The 19688-nt window shown below is 37.2% G+C and overlaps 1 protein-coding gene across 1 annotated transcript in view; it reads left to right on the forward strand.

Moving 5' to 3' along the window:
- SLC7A11 (solute carrier family 7 member 11) overlaps window positions 1-19688 on the forward strand; it is a 66531-nt gene that overhangs the window by 17463 nt on the left and 29380 nt on the right. Inside the window, exons 5-6 of the mRNA XM_081304549.1 lie at window positions 3267-3366; window positions 9473-9517. Of these exons, the coding sequence (XP_081160675.1) occupies window positions 3267-3366; window positions 9473-9517 (145 nt within the window). The remainder of the gene's footprint in view (window positions 1-3266; window positions 3367-9472; window positions 9518-19688) is intronic.

Consider the following 19688-nt stretch of genomic DNA (forward strand, 5'->3'; position numbering starts at 1 on the left):
AGAGTGATATCCTCAGAAGAGGAGTCAGATATGTGAATGATATTCCTAAAAACCAAATATTTATGGGATGATCAAAACAGTTGTAAAAATTTAACTTCTATGGTTACATTATTTTTCATGTAAAACTTGCTTTAGTACAGACACATCACATTTTCTGGATATTATTTAATAAGAACAGAAGTCGAGGAGGGGATGTCATTTGGAGTTTTAGTGGTTTGGGGAGAGAAGTCACGTGCCATTGCTTGAATTCAGTGGAAATGGTTGGCAGGGAAAGAGGTCCACCTGAGTTATTTAATTGGCCATGGGCAACATAGTAGAAAATAACGGGAGAGAGAGAAGAAATTGTGAAGAGGTGACATATACCTTGGGCATGTTAAGTATTTAGTGTTTCCACTGATATTGTTTGTTCCAAGAAAGGGCATTCATAGAGAAGTTCCATGACGTTGCAGAAGAACCGCAGTAAGGCAAAGGGAAATGCTAAATTCAGCCAAGTCATTGCTCTCTGTAGAGGCATCAAATAACAACAAATGTCGAAAGACTGGTCACTCTGCAGCTAGGAAAGGGAGCAGCTGCTGTCCACTGAATAAGCATGGTGGGAGATCTTAGAGTCCTGCTGGCAAAATCCTTCCATCTTCTCCAGCAACCTCAATCAGCTCAGAACCACACACCACGCAGACGGAATCTTCTGAGGAGACCAGTTGAGCTTGCTCTGTTAATTTCACCTCAGCCTCCACAGAGCTGGCTTGCACATATTCTGTCTCGTTCCTTGGGAATGGTAGGCCAAATAGCCTGTTTTCACTTTCTTCTTCTGTAATGAGTTCCTTCATGGCTTGGAAAGTACAGAAATCCCTGGTCACCAATCCTGGTTTAGACCTGGTTTAGATTCCTAGGTCAGATGGTCTACTAGATGGGACTCATTTTTTTTTTTTCTTTTTCTCTTTGGTGAAATGTCAGGCATTGTAGGTAGCACTGTAGTCCTTAGTCAGTCTTGAACACTTAATTATATACGTGTATGAAGTGGGGTTTGACTGACCAAATGTATTGCAGGTTCCTTGAGACCACGGGTCAAAATATAGCTCTTGGGGTGTTTCTGGCAATTACAATGGAGTGATATTTTCATTAATACTTATGGCATCAATGCTTCATATGACCAGGACTCTTCCTAGTTCTCGAACAGAGAAGTCATCTGTGAATATTATCACGAAGCAAATTTGAATATCTTGGAGAGCATTCTTAGCAGATACATTTTCTCTATTACTATAAAATTATAAAAAATCGTGATTTTCTTTGTTTCTAAACTAATCACATATTTTTTCTCTCATCTGAGACTGCAGGGGGAGAATGACTTCCCTAACACATATTGCACATTCATTTTTACTCTAATTAGATCCTGAAAATAATTGAATGTTGTGTATTCACTTATGAGGACTTGTTGATCTTTCTTTTGAATATTATGACTTTCATCTTCCCGAGACCTCTGTTATGCAGCCAAAATATTCCTGAAGTTTAGAAATAAAATGCCTCTCCTTTTGTAGCACTCACAAAATGGCACTTTTGAAGGCCTGTGCTTGGGTGTCAGCCTTCGCAGAGGTTTCTTCTTTTCATCTGGTCCTGCTCTCTTGAGTGTTACTGTCCCTTCAGGCCAATCATGATAGAAGTATGCTCAGCAGATGCTTTTGTCTGAATTCCAGTATTTATATTTTCTTTCTGTAAGGACACAGAGATGTCTTAGTTAAACAGGCATTTCTGATTCACTCTATCATTAAAAAAAAAAAAAGTTATATTTGGAAACTGGTTACTTTGAGGGGAAAATAGCTTAGCATACAACTCCGCATTCTCTGTTTCGAGTCCCCAAACTCACTCACGGTGTGTCATCATAAACATCCTGTCTGGCAGTGCAAGCAACAGCTGAGATTTGACTTGAAAGAGAATGTCTTCTACATCAACCATCTTCCAACCTACTTTTGTTTGTTTATATAAGGACTGACTTTGAAACAAAGTCATTTCCCATTTAGGATATCTCATTTGCTATTTTTTTTCTGCTAAAGTTTAAATATCAGCTCACTAAAATTAGTTTGAATTTATGATTTTTTTTTTTTTTTGTGTGTGTGTGTGTGTGTGTGTGGTGCTGGGGATTGAACCCAGGGCCTTGTGCATGCAAAGCAAAGCACTCTACCCACTGAGCTATATCCCTAGCCCTGATTTTCTGATTTCTGAACTACATAAAAGATTAACAAGAAAAGGATCTTCTGCAATTTTCAAAATAGAAAAAAAAAGTGATGAACAAAAATCTTCTTGTTAATGCAAAATTTGTTAAAACATAGTTTAGAATTCAGTGTTTCTAAATGAAAACTGTGATGTTGGGACCATGTTAATGAACTTTCTCTTTAAAGAAGCAACTGGTAGGCAGGTGTGGTAGTGCACACCTATACCAGTTACTCAAGAGGTTGAGGCAGGAGGATCATAAGCTGAGGCCAGCCTCAGTAACTTAGGGACACTTTGTCTCAACACAAAAAGCTTAATTCAGTGGTAAAATGCCCCTGAGTTCAACTCCCAGTACCTCTAATTAATAATAATTACAATAGTAATCAACAATAAGGACCCGCTAGGATATGCTTTCAATTTTGTGGGCAGCATAGTCTCTGTTGCAATTACTCAATTCTGCTGTCATAGAGTGAAATAAACCACAGACGATACACTTAAATGAGTGGGCATGGATGTACACCAATGAAACTTTATTTTAAAAAGAGGCTTGTAGGTTGGTGTGGCAGATTTGGTCTGCAGAGTTTTCAACCCCTGTTCCAGAGGCTGGTGTCTAATGGTCTGCATGGGACAAACAGGAAGTTAAAGACATGGGACAGCATGGAGTGTCTCCCTGCCTCCTCAGTGGAGGCACACCCTTGGATATTTCTTTGCATTTCTTCCCAAGCATTGGAATCCTAAAAACCAAACTAGCCCACTCCTAAAAGCTACAGTTCACAGAAAATCCTTCCATCTTCTTTCATGGTCGAAGTATGAGCTCTCTTAAACAAGGGCTGGTTTTTAAGATGCCATCCTGGCTATGATTAGAAGAGAAACATGAAATTGTGTGGGTGGTGATCAATGTACCTGTGGGACTTGTTCTTTAGCGTGGGTACAGTATTAACAGGTAAAGTTGGCAGCAAGTGGAGAGTGAGTGATTAGGTCCCTTTTCCCAGGGACGATGGTTAGAAGGAATAAAAACCAATTCTTTGTAAAGCTCTAAAGTCTTTCTATTCTAATTGCAGGGCAAACCCAACACTTTAAAGATGCATTTTCAGGAAGAGATGCCAGTATTATGGGGTTGCCCCTGGCTTTTTATTACGGAATGTATGCCTATGCTGGCTGGTAAGTTGATCTCTCTGGATTTGGATGGTTTGTATGGTCCATTGATTCCTTCAGGTTCTTAGATTAAATGTCAAGCAGGGTGCCAGGCGAATGAGGGTGGCGGTGCTCCAGTGTTATATGGTACTTGAAATGAGAAGTATGGTCGGTCCCCTGCACGAGGCCGGTTACCCTGCACATGACTTAATGCAAAGCTGGTGTTGGAGGAGTGGAAAAGTGTGATGCTTTCCTTCAATGAGCTTGAGGACCATGGTCAACACACCTAGGACAAAGGACAGGTTAAGAGAAAAGCATGTCAAGTGACTTAACCAAAGTTTAAGACGACATGGGAGTGCTCAGAAATTAAGACCCCCAAACTCAGGGAAAACTGTCTATTGGTACATGAGGTAAGGGTAATAGATTGAGAGTGGAACCCAGGAAGGCCTGCCTGTCCATCCAGGTTTTCGTGGAGTCTCCAAATAGCATCCCCTGCTCCTGCCCTCCCCAGGGGTTCAGAGAAGGAGCCCTTTGGAACAAGAGTCTTGTGATCTACTCTCAGACAAAGTTGATCAGGGCATTTCTTTATGTCCAGCTCCTAAACAGAAAGGCAGAAGTTAGAGTAATTTTCTAGATTGTCTGGCTTGTTTGGGGGGAGGAGAGGAGCCTGGGATCCCCCTTGGAGAAAAGAATTGTAATTTTTATGGCTGGCCTTGGAAGGAAAGGAAACCCAAGAAAGAAGGGTGGGAAGAGGTCAGAGAGATCTTACTTTTGTGGCTGTTTGTTTCCTTCAGTTGAGAGTACTCAGCCTGCCAAGGCTCAGAGTTTCGGGTATTGTTTTCTAAGCCCCAACACCATCAAGGTCACTACCAGATTTAGCCCAGTGTCATAAGAAACAAACAAATACTGGGTCTTAAGAGCCAGCATAAATCTCTTATAATTATGTATCCGTGGGGACAGAACGGTGCCATTAGGTACTAAAGATTAGAACTTGGCTTGTCAAAAGGTCTTTCAGCTGAAGCTCCAAGGATTTTTACAAATAGTGAATAATGAACTTTTTTCTACTTTCTCCTGAGAAAGAAAAAAATTCTGATACAGAAATAAATGAGGCATTCCCAGGAGGTTATAAAATGGTTTCCTAAAGGCAGGAAGGGAGAAACCAAGACAATAAAATCACCTGTACCAGAACATGTGTAACATTTTAGTGGACCTTAGAAATTCATCAGAATGTCCCCAACATCTGAAAATAAAAGTATGCTGCAAAGATGATTAAAGTCATGTTGCCGCAGATAGCAGATATGATTCCTTTGATTGGGGCATTGGATAACAATACTCATGAATCAATATGGAACTTTCCCTAACTAAATTTTATTTATCTAGTAAGCTTTAATTGAAATGACAGTTTTAAGAAAGCCCTGTAGGCACCCCCCCCAAAAAAAAAACACAAAACAAAACATTTAAACATCCAAAGCAGTGTGGTAAGATTAACTTTCATTGTTTTGGAGTAAATCATGGCACCATTTTGTTTACTTATTTATAACACTAACAGACAGCTTTAGCTATAAGAACATTCTAGGACCTACAAAATAATACCAGGAAACTTCACTAGCTCAAAAATTATGTAAACACATTTCAAACACAAATATAACTTCCTTTTGTTTCTTTAAGCTTTTAGGCTCCTAACTTCCATCTAATGCAGGGAAATATAAAGGTATTTCAAAATAAATGTACCTACTAATCTCACTGAATTATGAAAATATGGCATTGTAGGAAAAGGAAGAGCGTATAGCGACTTAAAACTTTAGCATGGCTTTGAAGCAAAATATGATTGAAGGTTGTTTGAAGATTGTAGCTCGGAGACCAGTGTGAAAATATTTGTATATTCCCAGAATATTTTTACAGTCATTGTGTGTAAGCATTAATCACTCAGTGTTTTTGAAGTCCTTTTACTTTTGTCCAAAGCACAATGTGGTGCTAGGCAGAGAAAAGAACCGAGCGTGATCACAGGGTCAGAGGCTGAATCGACTCTTCCCTGTCTATTCAGCCTCAGTGAGAGCTAGTGGCCTGGGGCTGCCACCACGCTACTCTGAGGGTCTCTGGAAGCCTCAGCATGGAGTGGGGAGGTGGCAAAAGCTTTCAGCCACAGCCAGGTGCTGGGAGCCTGGTGGTACTCTGTCAGGAATGTGGAATGTGGAGATCATCACAAGAGAGATTTGATTAATTCTGTTGAATGGAGTTCTCTTGCCTGTGAGTCCCCTGCATCTGCTCCCACGGAATCTTAAAAGACTTCTCTCCTCACTCCTCCACCACCCGGCTCAATATTCTGGTCACCTGCTTTATGTGGTGCCAGGTCCCTCCACTCTGAGGCTTTTGAGGGCCAACAGATTTGTCCATGTATAAAGAGTCTTTTCATTTCTAATTATCTGATTAATATTGAATTTTGTTGATGCTGAACCCCAAATATGACTCTGTTTACAGGATGGAAGTGTTTTCTGAAAAGCTTTATACTCTCATCAGAGAATCCTTTTGTCTACTCCCTATTTGAAAGAGGAAGAAGCTCCCAATTTCCTCATATTCTTGAGGGTTCAATCACAGTGTTGGAAAATAAGTCCAGGATTTCAATGTAGGAGACAGAGAGTGATTGTGCTTCTGTAATGGGTGGCTACACCATCTGAACACTGCTTTCTGGAGAGGGTAGAAGTGCTCTGATGGCTGATGTACAGCTATCAGTCTGAGAAAAAAGGATGCTGTGTTTAGGAAAATAGTCTATTGGTTTGGAATTCTAGAAGAAAAGTAACTATCAGATGCAAGTGGAGAAGACAGAGGCTAAAAAAATTCCCAAATAGAGAGGCATTGATTCACTTTCTAAATGTGAGTCCTACCATATGACAGCTCCATTTTTCATGATGTGACTCTACATGCGAGTCTTAGACGACTCGGACATAGAATCATAAATAGGGGACCATAAATGAGCCACTTCCTATATTGCTGCTGGGACAATGTTTAACAAAAAAAAAAAAAAAAAAAAGGAGGCATTGCAGATGAGGCAGACAGAAGCAAAGCATCTATTGTCACCAAGGTTACTGGCCAGCTTCTTAGCCTGTCCGGAAAAGCAGCAAGACCACTGTTGTCCTGGGGACCTTGCTCGGCTCTGAGCAGTTGAATAGGAAAAAGACACCTCTGAACCTTGGAGAACCTGAATAGAATCAACTTTGGGCTCTGAGGAGCACAGAACCTTTCCAGAATGATGAAAACTTCTTCACAGAAACATGATTAGGGGAAAAGGAATCATTAACCCAGCGAGGTCACAGAGTTGGGTCAGAACAACTGTAATACGGTTGCCAATATCTGCATTCAGAGAAACACATCTGCCAGTCCCCCTGTGGCTCTGGGGAACCAAACCAATTTCAATCCCATATCTTGATCCAAAGTTAAATATTGCTTGGTGGGATTTTTTTTTCCCTAAACCGTGAGCCAGAAAGTAGTTTTTCAGTTGTCTTTTTTTCCTCCCTTTTAAAGCTTATCCTCAATGGACTTAGACTTTCTAAAGCACCTGCTGGGATTATTTTGTACCATTGTGTCAAATCTAATCTACAGAATAAGCTTCTTTTAAAAATAATTCACATGGTTGGGTATTGGAATGTGCTGCTGGCATTACAGAGCCTTTTATGCACAATCATGGAAAAGCTGAACAATAGATTCTGTAAGCATCTCTGGGGGCCTTGAGGAGATGGAATGCCCAAGAATTCCGTGGACTCAGGGCTGGAGACCACAGAGCATAAAGGTCCATTTCCCACAGGATGTGATGTTTGGACTAAAATAAGAAGCTTTCTCCTTCTTTTCCTCCACTCTGCCCCAGATCTTTCCTCCTTTCCCTTCTCCTTCCCTCTCCTCCTCTCTGCTGTTCTCTGGAATCATGGAAAACATTTGAAGTTAAATTCTTTCTTCATAACTGTTTCCCCTTCTTGCTTTAATATTGTTGGAAAAGACTCGTCTCTAAAGCAACCTTTAAGAAGAAACTGGCCATCTTTGACATAAGAAATCTAGAAACAGTTCTTCATGTGTGATTTTTTTTTCATTTTCTTCCTGTACTTCCTATTGCCTGAGGCTTATAACAAGCACATCAAATCTCTCTCAAAGAACATATTCCAGATATATGCACTGACTGTTGCTCGCTTTCCTAGTATAATGACAACCTCTATTTTTAGAAATTTAACTCTCTAGTCATTAAAAAAAGGTCTTGGCTACTGACCTTTTATATCGCCTTTATTGCTACTCTTCTCTCAGTGTTCCAAACAGAACTACTTAAAGCATAGTCCTTCCAATTGCTGGCAGCTTCACCTTGAACGTCAACTCCTACTTGAGAATTTAGATAAGGTTTCCATGAAGATGGAACAAGACAGGTTTCCTCTTCTTTCTTTTAGGCTGTGAGGTAAGCACATTAGCTGATGGGCTAATATTCTAGCCATCAATTTTAGAATGTAGAGAATTTGTACATCAAGACCTGTGCGCCTGTGTACCCATGTAAAAAGTTATTTTTAACCTTCTGTGAAATAAGATATCAGGAGTAGGTTGAAAATATGATTTCCTAGTTAAATGAAGAGATAGCGAGTTCTTTGTTTAGTTCTTTTTCTTTTCTTAATGGTCCCTTAGTTTTCCCATTTCCATGGTCTAGTCATCTACTATGCTTACTTCATGATGGAATCGGCCTCAGCCTTACATTGTGAAAACCGAATAAAGAACTATGAGGGCTTTAAAGGCTGGCTAGCAGTCAGTTCAGATTACAAAACAAACTCTCCAGGATTGAGAGAGTCATAGAGTGAAGGAAATTTCCCTAAGGCCCTGACATTTGGGTAATACTTGCAATCCTGTGGAGCTTGAAAGGAACCTACTGTATGCCCAGCATATTTCTTCTCACGGAAAAAGACCCAGAAAGTGTTGTGGATTTAAAAATGTACAAAATCTCCTGCTCTTTAGTTGGTGATTTATGGTGCAAAGACTACGGATGTGCCTGAAATTAACAGGCCTATGTGGAAAAAAATGAGAACACTCCTGCGACGTGAGGTTATTTGGAACATATTAACCTGAAAGGAAGACGTGTGAATTGAGGATTTATCACATTTTTATTTTTTAATTACAAATCGACAATTAGAGTTGTATATGTTTATGGGCTATAAAGTGATGTTATTATTTATGAATACTATGTGGAATAATTAAATGGAGCATATTGACATATTCATCACCTCAAATATTATTTTTGTGGTAGAACATTTGAAATTTACCCCCCACCCCCGAAGTTTTGAAATGTATATTATTCTACCATTTGTGATTCCAACTTGTACACTGTGTTTCTGTCTAGGAAGTCAATAACAGTTCCCTAAATCTAGAAATGCTACTGTCTTATAGCAGTGTAAGTTTTGATATATGTCTCCACTTCTGAATTTGGAGGGGGCAAAGGCCGTCTTATAAGTTCTCTTCCCATTTCCTCTGCCACACAAGAACTGCAGAATACTAGACTGTTGCTCCTGTCGTTGGGTATAACCATCCTGACACATTTCTGTACTCAGCCTGAAAGACCTCACACCTCCTCACCAGGGTTAACACCCAGGGGTGTTAACCACTGAGCCACACCCCCAACCCTTTTTATTTTTAATTTTGAGACATTGTCTTGCTAAGATGCTTAGGGCCTTGCTAAATTGATGAGGCTGGTTTTGCACTTGTGATCCTCCTGCCTCACCTCTGGAGTCACTGGGATTACAGGTGTGCACCGTTGCACCCAGCCTAAATGTTAAGAATTCTTGAAGCTCAGGTTAGGGGATGTCTCCTCTAAAAATCTCCCCTTGACCTCCCAGGCTGGACTTAACTCCACCCCTGGCTCCCATGTGCTTGCATTGCAGAGAAACCACTGGATTTTCCACTCTCAGTTCCCTACTGTTCAAGTTAGAAGCACTTCATGTGTGTGGCTTAATAGAAAAATAATCTATGAGGGTTTTGTTGCTAGATATTTTCATTGAACTATAAGTATTTTTAATGAAGTTTTCATAATCTGTGTTCAATTTTAAATATTTAAAATGTGAAACTTTGGATTACAGTGGTAAAATATATTAATAGTTGCTAATTTGTATGCTTTTAGGTTTTACCTCAATTTTGTTACTGAAGAAGTAGACAACCCTGAAAAGTAAGTAGCCATATTTACTCTGAAATTTTTATGAGGAATAAAATGTAAGATTACCTAGTTGAAAAAGCAGATCAAAGAGGGAGTTAAGTGGGGGCCAGTTGCCACCATCATCTTCACCACCAATGTCATTGACATTATTTTAGGCACATACAATTTATTTTATTTTATCACAAATTATGTGTAAATAACTTAATTATAAATTGTATATTCAATACTATTTCCTTATAACCTAAAAAAGAATAGAGTTGTATCTTAGTAACCTGTCTTACATAAACATATACAATGAACTTGATATTAACTCTCAGACACAAGTGTAGCTTGAGCTCAAAAAGTTCTAATTTCTAGTAATACATGTTCTTTTTTTATAACTATTTGATTAAATAAAATAATGTAATTAATGGAAAAGAGTTATGAAAGCATGAAAATACATGTAGCATATCATAGGAACTTGTGAATTTGGAGACCTGAATCATTATTTTACCTTTTCTTTCTAAATAACAATGTGATAATTGGATGATTGAATGGTAATTTACATAATGTTTCTAACACAGGCTAAGAAATATGAATTAATATCATGTTTTGTGCATAAACATTTGACTTTGTACAGAAAAACAACGTGCAAATTTATGGGGAAAAGAGGGAAAATTTAATAAGCAGAATGCAAAATATAAACTCTAAAGTTATTTAATTTCATCTTACTTTCATTCAATACCTGCTGTGCTCCAACCATGTCGGAGCATCTTCCATGATAAATGAGGTTTGTCTCTGAAGATTTTATTTTCTATTCAATGAGTCAAAGCTGTAAACAAGTAAAGGTAGCAGTGTGGTTGATACCATAGTAGGGTACTTCCTGGGTGTGGCAGAGAAGAAAGGAGCAAGTACTTGACCCTATCTGGAGGGATGCTGCTAATGCAGAGTCTTGAATGAATTAGTAAGAGTTTCCCATGTAACTAATGAAAAAGAGAAGGGGGTAGAGGTTGCTTGACTTCTAGGAAAAGGAGCAAGTACAAAGGCAGGTCTGCATGAAATAACCTGGACATCAGAAAAGATGCCTAAGGGTCAATGCAGATAAGATGGACCAAGGAATTCTGGCACGTGGTGTATTGGGAGGTAGTAAACTGTTGGGAGATGGCTGTCAGGAGGTAGATCTGGCCAGGTGAAGGATGTCAGACACAGCCAGCAATGAATGCTAACAGGATGCTTCAATATGACTGACTCAACTGTTGTGCAAACCAATATGTAATATCACTGTGGAGAAAGCTACTTTATTCAGACATGTGACCAACTTATTATAGTATTGTCATATTTATAACTGGAATTGAAGGCAGAGAACACACTATTTACCAGGAACCCGTTTTAACATTACCTGGGAATGATAAACTAACTTATGACAGTAAAATCTAATGTTTACAGAAAAAAATAGGTGAAGTACTTGAGAATTATTAGTGTATAAGTGGAGACACAGAGAAAAGACTGCTCTTAACTAGATTTTACATAAAATGTTTATTGGATTTCCCACATGTGAAAGAAATAACTATATTTGGACTGTAACTTTTGAATCTGAAAACATTTTAAAGAGACGCACTTCTAAAATCTAATGTAAGGGAATATTTATTATGGAAAAACATGGCAAATTGTAGGTTTATAGACCTACAACATAACATTTATTACAATAGTACTTCAGAGATGTAGTTCAAATTCTTTTTTAGTGTTACTTTAATTTTATTTGCCATGTATACATTACTAATGTGTACATCAAGTATATTTTTAAACTCTCTCTGCCATTATTACTATCTGAAGTTTGGATATATTCTCTCAGAGTGCCTTGCCAGTCAAGAATTCTCTTTAATTCTTTTCTTCCTTAATTTAATTTCATTTCTTAGTTTCTCACACTGATAATGTCCATGATTCAATGTATACAAATACTAAGGAATAGTGATAGTGATGCAATTCAGTGTTTTGTTTTGTTTTTCTGTTGCAAAGAAATGTTCTTATCTCAAAAAACAGAACAACAGCACGTACCTCTCTGGTTGTGTTGGTAAGTCAATATGTATCAAGTACTTAGATTATCGATTGTCACTTTTTCTCTACATTATTCTTTTTACTACTGTTACTGATATATTCTTATTTTAGAGAAAGGTAAACTGTTATTCAGATAATAGTATTATCCAAGTTTCAGTATTCTAAGAAAACATTTTTCTTTAGTGGTTTTGAAAGAAATATGAAAAATTATTGCATATCATATTGAAACCTATGCACTACATTTTCAATACTGAAGTTGACTATGCATTTCCTGATCTCTCTGATTCTTGGGTACAGATTTCATTGGCATTTTATATTTAGAGAAAACAAGCCTACCTTTTAGAAGGAAAAACATGAGATATATGAGTTTTATAATAATTTAAAACTAACAGTAAAAGCAGAGTTTATTACTTGTGATTATATTAGATGAGATATTATCAACTTCTGGAAATTTTCATTTTTACAAACTTCATGAAATTTATCTAGAACCCTTTTAAATTTATATACTTTCTTAAGGTCTTAAGCTAAGGGACTTTTGGGGGAGAGGTAAGAATCTCAGTTTTGAGGTCAATGTAATGAGCAACAGAGAAACAGCTTGAAGAGAGAAGCCTTTGACGACTTTTCATTCTTTCACATTTGAAAACCCAAATAGTTAGTTCCTACATGAAATATTTTGTGTAAAACTTAGCTGACACATTTATTTTCTCAAAATTAAAATATAGGAAATGCACAGAATCTCCTTAGTATACAGTCAAGGTTGATGTTGTGTTATGTATTTATCAACCAAACTAACTCAGGGTTTGAGCATTTGCATTAGTCTTAAATGACATCTCCTGACAATGTTAATGATCAGTTTAGGTCTTTAAAAATTGAATTTTATTTTTAAAACACAGAAAATACTTGGGGAGACATTTAGGGTAGACTGTTAAGAACAGATGGTACAATCATGTGGAGCTAGTCCAGATGCGTAATTTGTATTATTTTGTAGGTAGATATGGCTCCAAAATACCTTTAGTAACGAGGGAGAATAATTACAATCCCATCTCCTTTGTGACGTGCCAAGATAAATGTGTTTCCCCATCAGTCACGAGCCTGCATTTCCAGGTGTGCTGCGACTTGCAACTTTCTGGCAGCTGGTGTAATGAATCATCAGCCAACGATACAACACCTTTCACTATCCTCCTCCATGGAGGCCATAAAATCTCCCCCAAATTGTGACCTAATGGAAAAGGTAGTAATTAATTTAGGTTGGTGAAAATAGCAATGTGATTTAAAATACATAGAATGCAGAGTCAAGTTTCATAATCTTGATCGACTACCCTGTACATGTAATTTCATTTTGAGAAATCTTTCAAATTACCTAACATTACTCTATAAAACAATTTCCGAGTTGCTATTAAAAACTTGCCCTCAGTGTTGTAACAAGAGAGAGAGAGGAACTTGGACAAGAATCTCTGTTCATGTGATTACATTTATAACATTGAGACGTTTTCCCAGGCCTTGCTTAAAATATATTTTTTTTCTCCAAAAGTAGCTTTGGATTTATGGAAATAGCAATCTTTCAAGTATAATAATCACCATTGAACTTTTATAATAACATAAGGATATTGCCTTTAATAATTATCTATAGCATGGTGACTGTCTCCACATTTGAATGTATTAGAATAAGATTAGTATTTTGAAGGATATGAATGTCTAAAGTTTATAACGTGAAGGTCATAGAATCCCAAGGAATACCTAAATTTAAAAAATGCCATTGTTTCTCCAAATGGCATGTATAGTAATAATGACTGAATATATACTTTAAAAAATTAACGGTGTTTTTGCAAATATATTGAGTTTTGCCTTATGACATTTTTTTTGAATATACAACCATTATTTGAAAAGTTATACAGTGCAAAGAACATATGTATGTTTATAGTCCCGTTCTTAGATTGATAAATCGTGTCTTGTGTTGATGAAAGCTAAGAAATGAATTGCTTTGCTTTGACCTTGGGGGTCTGAGATTAGTCAGTCTGTCTATTAGACTTGTTCCCCGTGTTCTTCTCACTTCATTTATTCCTTCTGTTCTGAAGACTTGGAAATAGTAGACTTAGAGGAAGTCAGTAAAGCTTGATATCATCAGTCATTTTTGAAGAGCAGGCTATCAACATGCTCTGAATAATCAACTTTAATAGAAGGTTTAAATAATCAGAGTGTCATGTTTAATTAATACTTTGCCTGCTTCCAATTTATATTAATTGATGCCTCAAAGTCATCACACCTTGTACCAGTGATAACTTAGAAAAAGAGAAACTTGGTTGGGAAAAACACTTAGGAGACCTTTAAGGCAGTGTGAGAGGTCAGATTGAACCCAGTGGTCCCAAAACAATCTTCTAGTTTGCATTCATTTCAGACGTCCCAGTCTTAAGAGTTTTAGTGTATTTGTTTTCATTCCTTATTGACTCTTTAATTCCTTATTACACTGCTTTATATGGCTTATAAATAACAGGCAATATAAAACTGTTACTTGTAGGCCATATAAAACTGTTAACCTGATTAAAAACACAGCAAAACAAAACAAAAATCTGCCTAAATGTGTTGTAGCCAAGATGCATGACAGAAGGCTAATGATTGATTTGAAGTCCTTCTGTCTTATATTTTGATATTTTAAAAGCTGCAGTTTTCTATAAGAGACAAATCTTAATAGGTTTAAACTTGCTAGAAAATAATCTATAATGTTTTGACAACTTGTGTGTGGATTATAGTAAAATTGTGTGATTTTTGTTGTTGTTGTTGTTAATGTTGTTACAAGGTAATGTGGTCTGCATTCTTAGAATATTTCCAAAGTTTCTACTACAAATCCTCAGCTGATACATGTTCTAAAGTTATGTAAACTAATTTTCAAAAAAGTTACATCACTGTGAATAAATGCATATAGAAAGATCTGGATTATTAAACAGATTTAATTTGTAGATGTATTTGCCAAATGAAATTCTTTAAAACTGAGGTCTCCTAGTAGAAGAGTTTAAGGATTCCAAGCCCATTATGAGGCAAATTTCTTCTGAACCTTGGCTTAACAATTTTAAATAGACAGTGATATTCCTATATTATAGTTCTCTTGAGCTTGTGAGGATAAAATATGTGAAATTCAAAAATATTAATGAGCTCAACAAGTAATATAAATTGTAAAACTGAATTTGCATCCAAGTTTACAAAGATTTTCCCTTTGGCAAAATGAGTCCTCCTTTTATTAAGGAAGACAGTCATCACCAGGATCATCTTAAAACATGACACTGTTTCTCACCAATTGTTAAAAAATTTGACACCTAAATTAAAACTCTTCTATTTTGTACTTTTCTCCTGAAAACAGGCATAAAGTTTGTTAAATCCTCTTTTAAATGTGTTCCATAATAGGAGTATAATTATACAAGGATGGGCACTGTTGCAGACAAAAGGCCAGTGTTTGGCCAGATGTTACAGAGGTGAAATGATTCTAGTTCAGAGAGAAGGTCATCAAGTGGCTTTTCTTGCTTTTGTTCAGTCTAAAAATTTTTCCCTAATGAAACACGTGGTTGATGTACCGTGGGATCAAAATTCTTGCATTTCTCAGCTTCACATATGCATAAAAAATACATTTGGCTCCAAGTCAGTTTGTTCATGTAAGGCTGAAGTGTCAAATAAGTGGTGCAGAAATTATAGGATTATATTAGAATATTTTATCATGGGGTAATCGGAGAAGACAGATATTAATCCTTCAAGTGCTTTGTGGAAGCCATTTACCTTTTTTTCCCCCCCGGGATTCCGATACCATTGTGAGGCAAAATTTGAAGGCACTGTTTTTGAATGTTTTACTTCCTTTCATATTTCTAAGTTCTAATTTTAGGCTTACTGAAGTTTATATTTTGAGTCCAAAATAATAAACTTGTTTTAGGAGCAAAAACAATGACTAATTTAATTTTACCCTGTGTTTCTATTCCCTTTAGCCAAAAATAACAAACCCCAATAGGTGAGATGAGTAGAAAGAATCAGAATTTCAGAATTAGAGGGGGTCTTGGAGATCATCAGTCTAGTTTCAACCAGATGTACAATTTCCTTTGTAATGTCTTTAAACACTTAATTCTCATAAAAGATGAAAAACTGGCTACAGCTTCCTTGAACTGGGCTGCCCATATTCTTCTCTTGGCTAGATTGACCAATAACCTTCCAGCTGCTATCACCTGTTTCACCTCAATTAAATTTTTGATTACAGGGCATAAGCAATGTGCATCAATTGTCTTTGACTGCAATAGGTGTAACCCAAGTGAGGAATTAATAAGCATATCAGAGATTCCAGAGGTAGAATCTCTGGAGTCTAACCTATTGTGTGTATTCAGACATTGACTCTGCTTTTTGATCTGCTCTTATCTGAAAGGAAGTAGCTCCCTAACAAGGATTGTCAGTCATTAGATTGACTCCTGCTTTTCCATTCACACATTTGTAGCTCCCTTCATCCATATTCTTATTTATGCAAATAAGCTACCTTCATTCTTCTTTAGGTGTGTATTTATTTCAAAGTCAGGTGATTGTGCCCAAAATGTGGCTCAGAAGTAAATTTTTACATTCTGGCTCATACTTGGTGAAAAAGTACTTAGACCACCAAAATCTAGTCTGTAGACCACTGGCTGCTTGGACATTCATTCAATTTCAGTGTTGTTTAAGATTCTCACTGAGACAGAATAATGTTATAAGTTGTTCTTTAGAACAGAGACAAGATGCAGTCGGGTCTTATATTCACACATGCCATTCCTAGAAATAATTTTGATAATTTTGTTCTAGTTATTCTAATGTTGACTCAGTTTAACAGTATACATAGGAAAATCAGCAATTCTTGAATTTGTATGGGCACAAGTCAAAACTGTATTACCAATATAACCTCCTAAAGTGAACCAAAAGATGGCCTTCATTTTTATGAACTTCAAACATATTTGCTTACTGAGTCTTTGAAAACAGCACTGGTTCAGGAAAATTCAAAATTCTAATCCTGCCTCTTTCTAACAAGCTGTTTGACCTTGGACAGACCTCTAAATTACTTCCGAATCCTTTGTTTGCCACTTTTAAATGGAAGATAATAATCCCTATATTATGGTTCTCTTGGGGTTGTGAGGATAAAATATGTGAAATTCAAAATTGTTAATGAGCTCAACATATAATATACAAGCACCATCTGTAACCAAAATGTATATTCTTGAAAGATTAGAACATTTTGCAATCTTTGAAAAAACAGAGGATTAACAGAATTGTTTTATGAACGAGGGGTGCCTTTTCTACACACATGACCTATTAATCAGCTTGAAAAGTTGTTCTGCACCATCATCAGAGTGCCCAATTATTTGTAGTTAAAAGCTTCATGAAATGGTGAGAATTGCTTTTTTTTTTTTTTTTTTTTTTTATTTTATAGTGTGCAGCCTCCCTCAGGTGACAGTATGCTCACACATCATGATCGGAATGAATGTCTTGGCAGATTATTTGTTTTTCTTCTGAACCAAATATTTGTATGCCCACACCCATATTGTCATTGTGACACAGTTGGCTGACAGTGCTGATATAATAGATGGACTGTTTGTATTTCCACTGCAGTCATCTATTTCTAAGTTCACTATCTTACCAAGAAACCCTTTTATGAAATCTGACAAACAAGGTCCTGATCCGAGTGGCTGGCATCACATATTTTAACATTTTGTTTTTTACTTTTTCCAGAAATGATGCTATTGAGTTGATACAAAATAGGAGCGTGCAGGTTTACTCCCAGATGGCTTTTGGAATTTTTGCCTAATTTTAAAATATAAAGGCTTTCTTTAAAAAATAAAAACAGCTTTTTGAAAAAAAAAATCTAACTCATGGATAGAGTTCGGGGTCAAGGTAGTCTTTCAGATTATTTTTAATAACATGATGTGTGTTATCTCTGTCCTGCGGTGGAAAAGCTTGAAGCTCAGAGAAATGAAGTCCTTCTATGGCTGCGTAGGTAGCCAGTGAGAAGATCAGGATTGTACTTCATATTTGTCTGGCCCAGGGCTCGTACTCTCTTCAGGACACTGGCTGGTCTGGTTGGGAGGTAAAGCAGAAGTGATCTGTGAGTGCACACCGTGGTTTCCTGGCTAAGGAAGTGACTTTGTTATAGAAAAGGAAGTTACAGGAAGAATAGGACCTAGAAAAGCAGAACAGAGAAATGGCCATGTCTGAGGCAGGGCGTGGATTTACACAAAGCCTCAGGAGAATTGTTGGTTTCAGGGAATATCGTGTAGACGCTTCTACTAAAGCGAGGGTCTGTGAACAAGGGGTGGAAATGGTGGCAGTAGAATGTGGATGTTGGTATATGGTAAGCCTTAGCCTCCATCATGAGAACTTTGGATCTTATCCAGGAGCCAATGGGAAGGGTGCTGTTGTGTTTGGTGCATGGGAATCAGTGCTTGCAGAGGATTATGATGGCAGGTTCAGGGCTGTTTTGGTTGGGACACATACGCAGTTTAAAGACAACTGTAGTTCATTATGACATATTTAATCTTCTTTCGAGTGCTTATTTTTAATAAAAGAAAATATCTTTGAGAAGTTAATTGCCTCCTACACTTGAACCATTGCTAAAGTCAAACAAAACGACACAGGATGTGACAGACATCCTGTCAAAGAGAACCGGAAACTCCCATCCCAGAGACGGAGGTTAAACTGCTCAGAGAAAAAAGGATGTCAATAGATGTTTACATATCCTCTGCAAAAGTACAGGGTTGTCTTTTCTTCATTTTAAATTTAAAAGATACTATCATATATTTTCCATGCTAATGGGAAGAGTGAATGGGATAAACTAATGTGAAGATAGTTTACTTTAAAATAAGTTTATATTTAAAACCATGTTGAAATGAGAATTTGATTAAGCATTGGAATTCCCAAAAGAGAAATAAAAAGGATTATTGTCTAGTGACAATTTTTGAGATATTCAGGTTGAAAAGTTGAGACATACTACTGCATAGGTTTGCCTCTAGCTCTGATATAGTGAATCTATAGGAACCAATAGTGAGGAAAGTACTGTAGTTCAGGCGTGTGTTATTGGGCATGGGGAAATGCCGCATACTAGTGAGATAAAGAAACCCCAGGCTAGATTTGAAGATCAAATAGAATACCACGTCAGAGTTTGGAAAGATTTCAAGCAAAATATGTTTAAGATTTGGCTTGGAATGACTCAGTATTCTACATGAAGGGTAGGTCTAAGGAGGAGAGGGTAATAACACTACCTACCAGTTCAGGCCAGGAGCCAGCCTGGGACAACTGGCAAGAAAAGCACAGAGAGGAGGTTCACACTGGTGCTGTCGCAATCGCTCCAGGCTTGGAGTCAACAGGCTACGATTCTGGTTCTGGTTCTGGAGACATTTATTCTTGTGAACCTGTGGCATAGCACTTGGTATGCCATAATGTGTGAAAAGCCGAGCTCTGGCTTACTGGCTACAGGGAGGGTGTCGTACAATAAGTACCAAATTTCGTTTCTTTTCAACTCTTGCGTGTTCCACGATTCTTTTTTTTTTTTTTTATTTATGTATGTATTTTTATTTTTTGGTTTTGCTTGTTTTGTTTTTGTTTGTTTTTTTTTAATTGGTTGTTCACAACATTACAAAGCTCTTGACATATCATATTTCATACATTAGATTGAAGTGGGTTATGAACCCCCAATTTTACCCCAAATGCAGATTGCAGAATCACGTCGGTTACACATCCACAATTTTACATAATGCCCTATTAGTAACTGTTGTATTCTGCTACCTTTCCTATCCCCTACTATCCCCCCTCCCATCCCCTCCCATCTTCTCTCTCTACCCCATCTACTGTAATTCATTTCTCTCCTTGTTTATTTTCCCATTCCCCTCACAACCTCTTATATGTAATTTTGTATAGCAATGAGGGTCTCCCTTCATTTCCATGCAATTTCCCTTTTCTCTCCCTTTCCCTCCCATCTCATGTCTCTGTTTAATGTTACTCTTTTCTTCCTGCTCTTCCTCCCTGCTCTGTTCATAGTTGCTCTCATTATATCAAAGAAGACATTTGGTATTTATTTTTTAGGGATTGGCTAGCTTCACTAAGCATAATCTGCTCTAGTGCCATCCATTTCCCTGCAGATTCTATGATTTTGTCATTTTTTATTGCT

This window comes from Spermophilus citellus (assembly GCF_964194105.1).
Source record: "Spermophilus citellus genome assembly, chromosome: 8".
Lineage (NCBI taxonomy): Eukaryota > Metazoa > Chordata > Mammalia > Rodentia > Sciuridae > Spermophilus > Spermophilus citellus.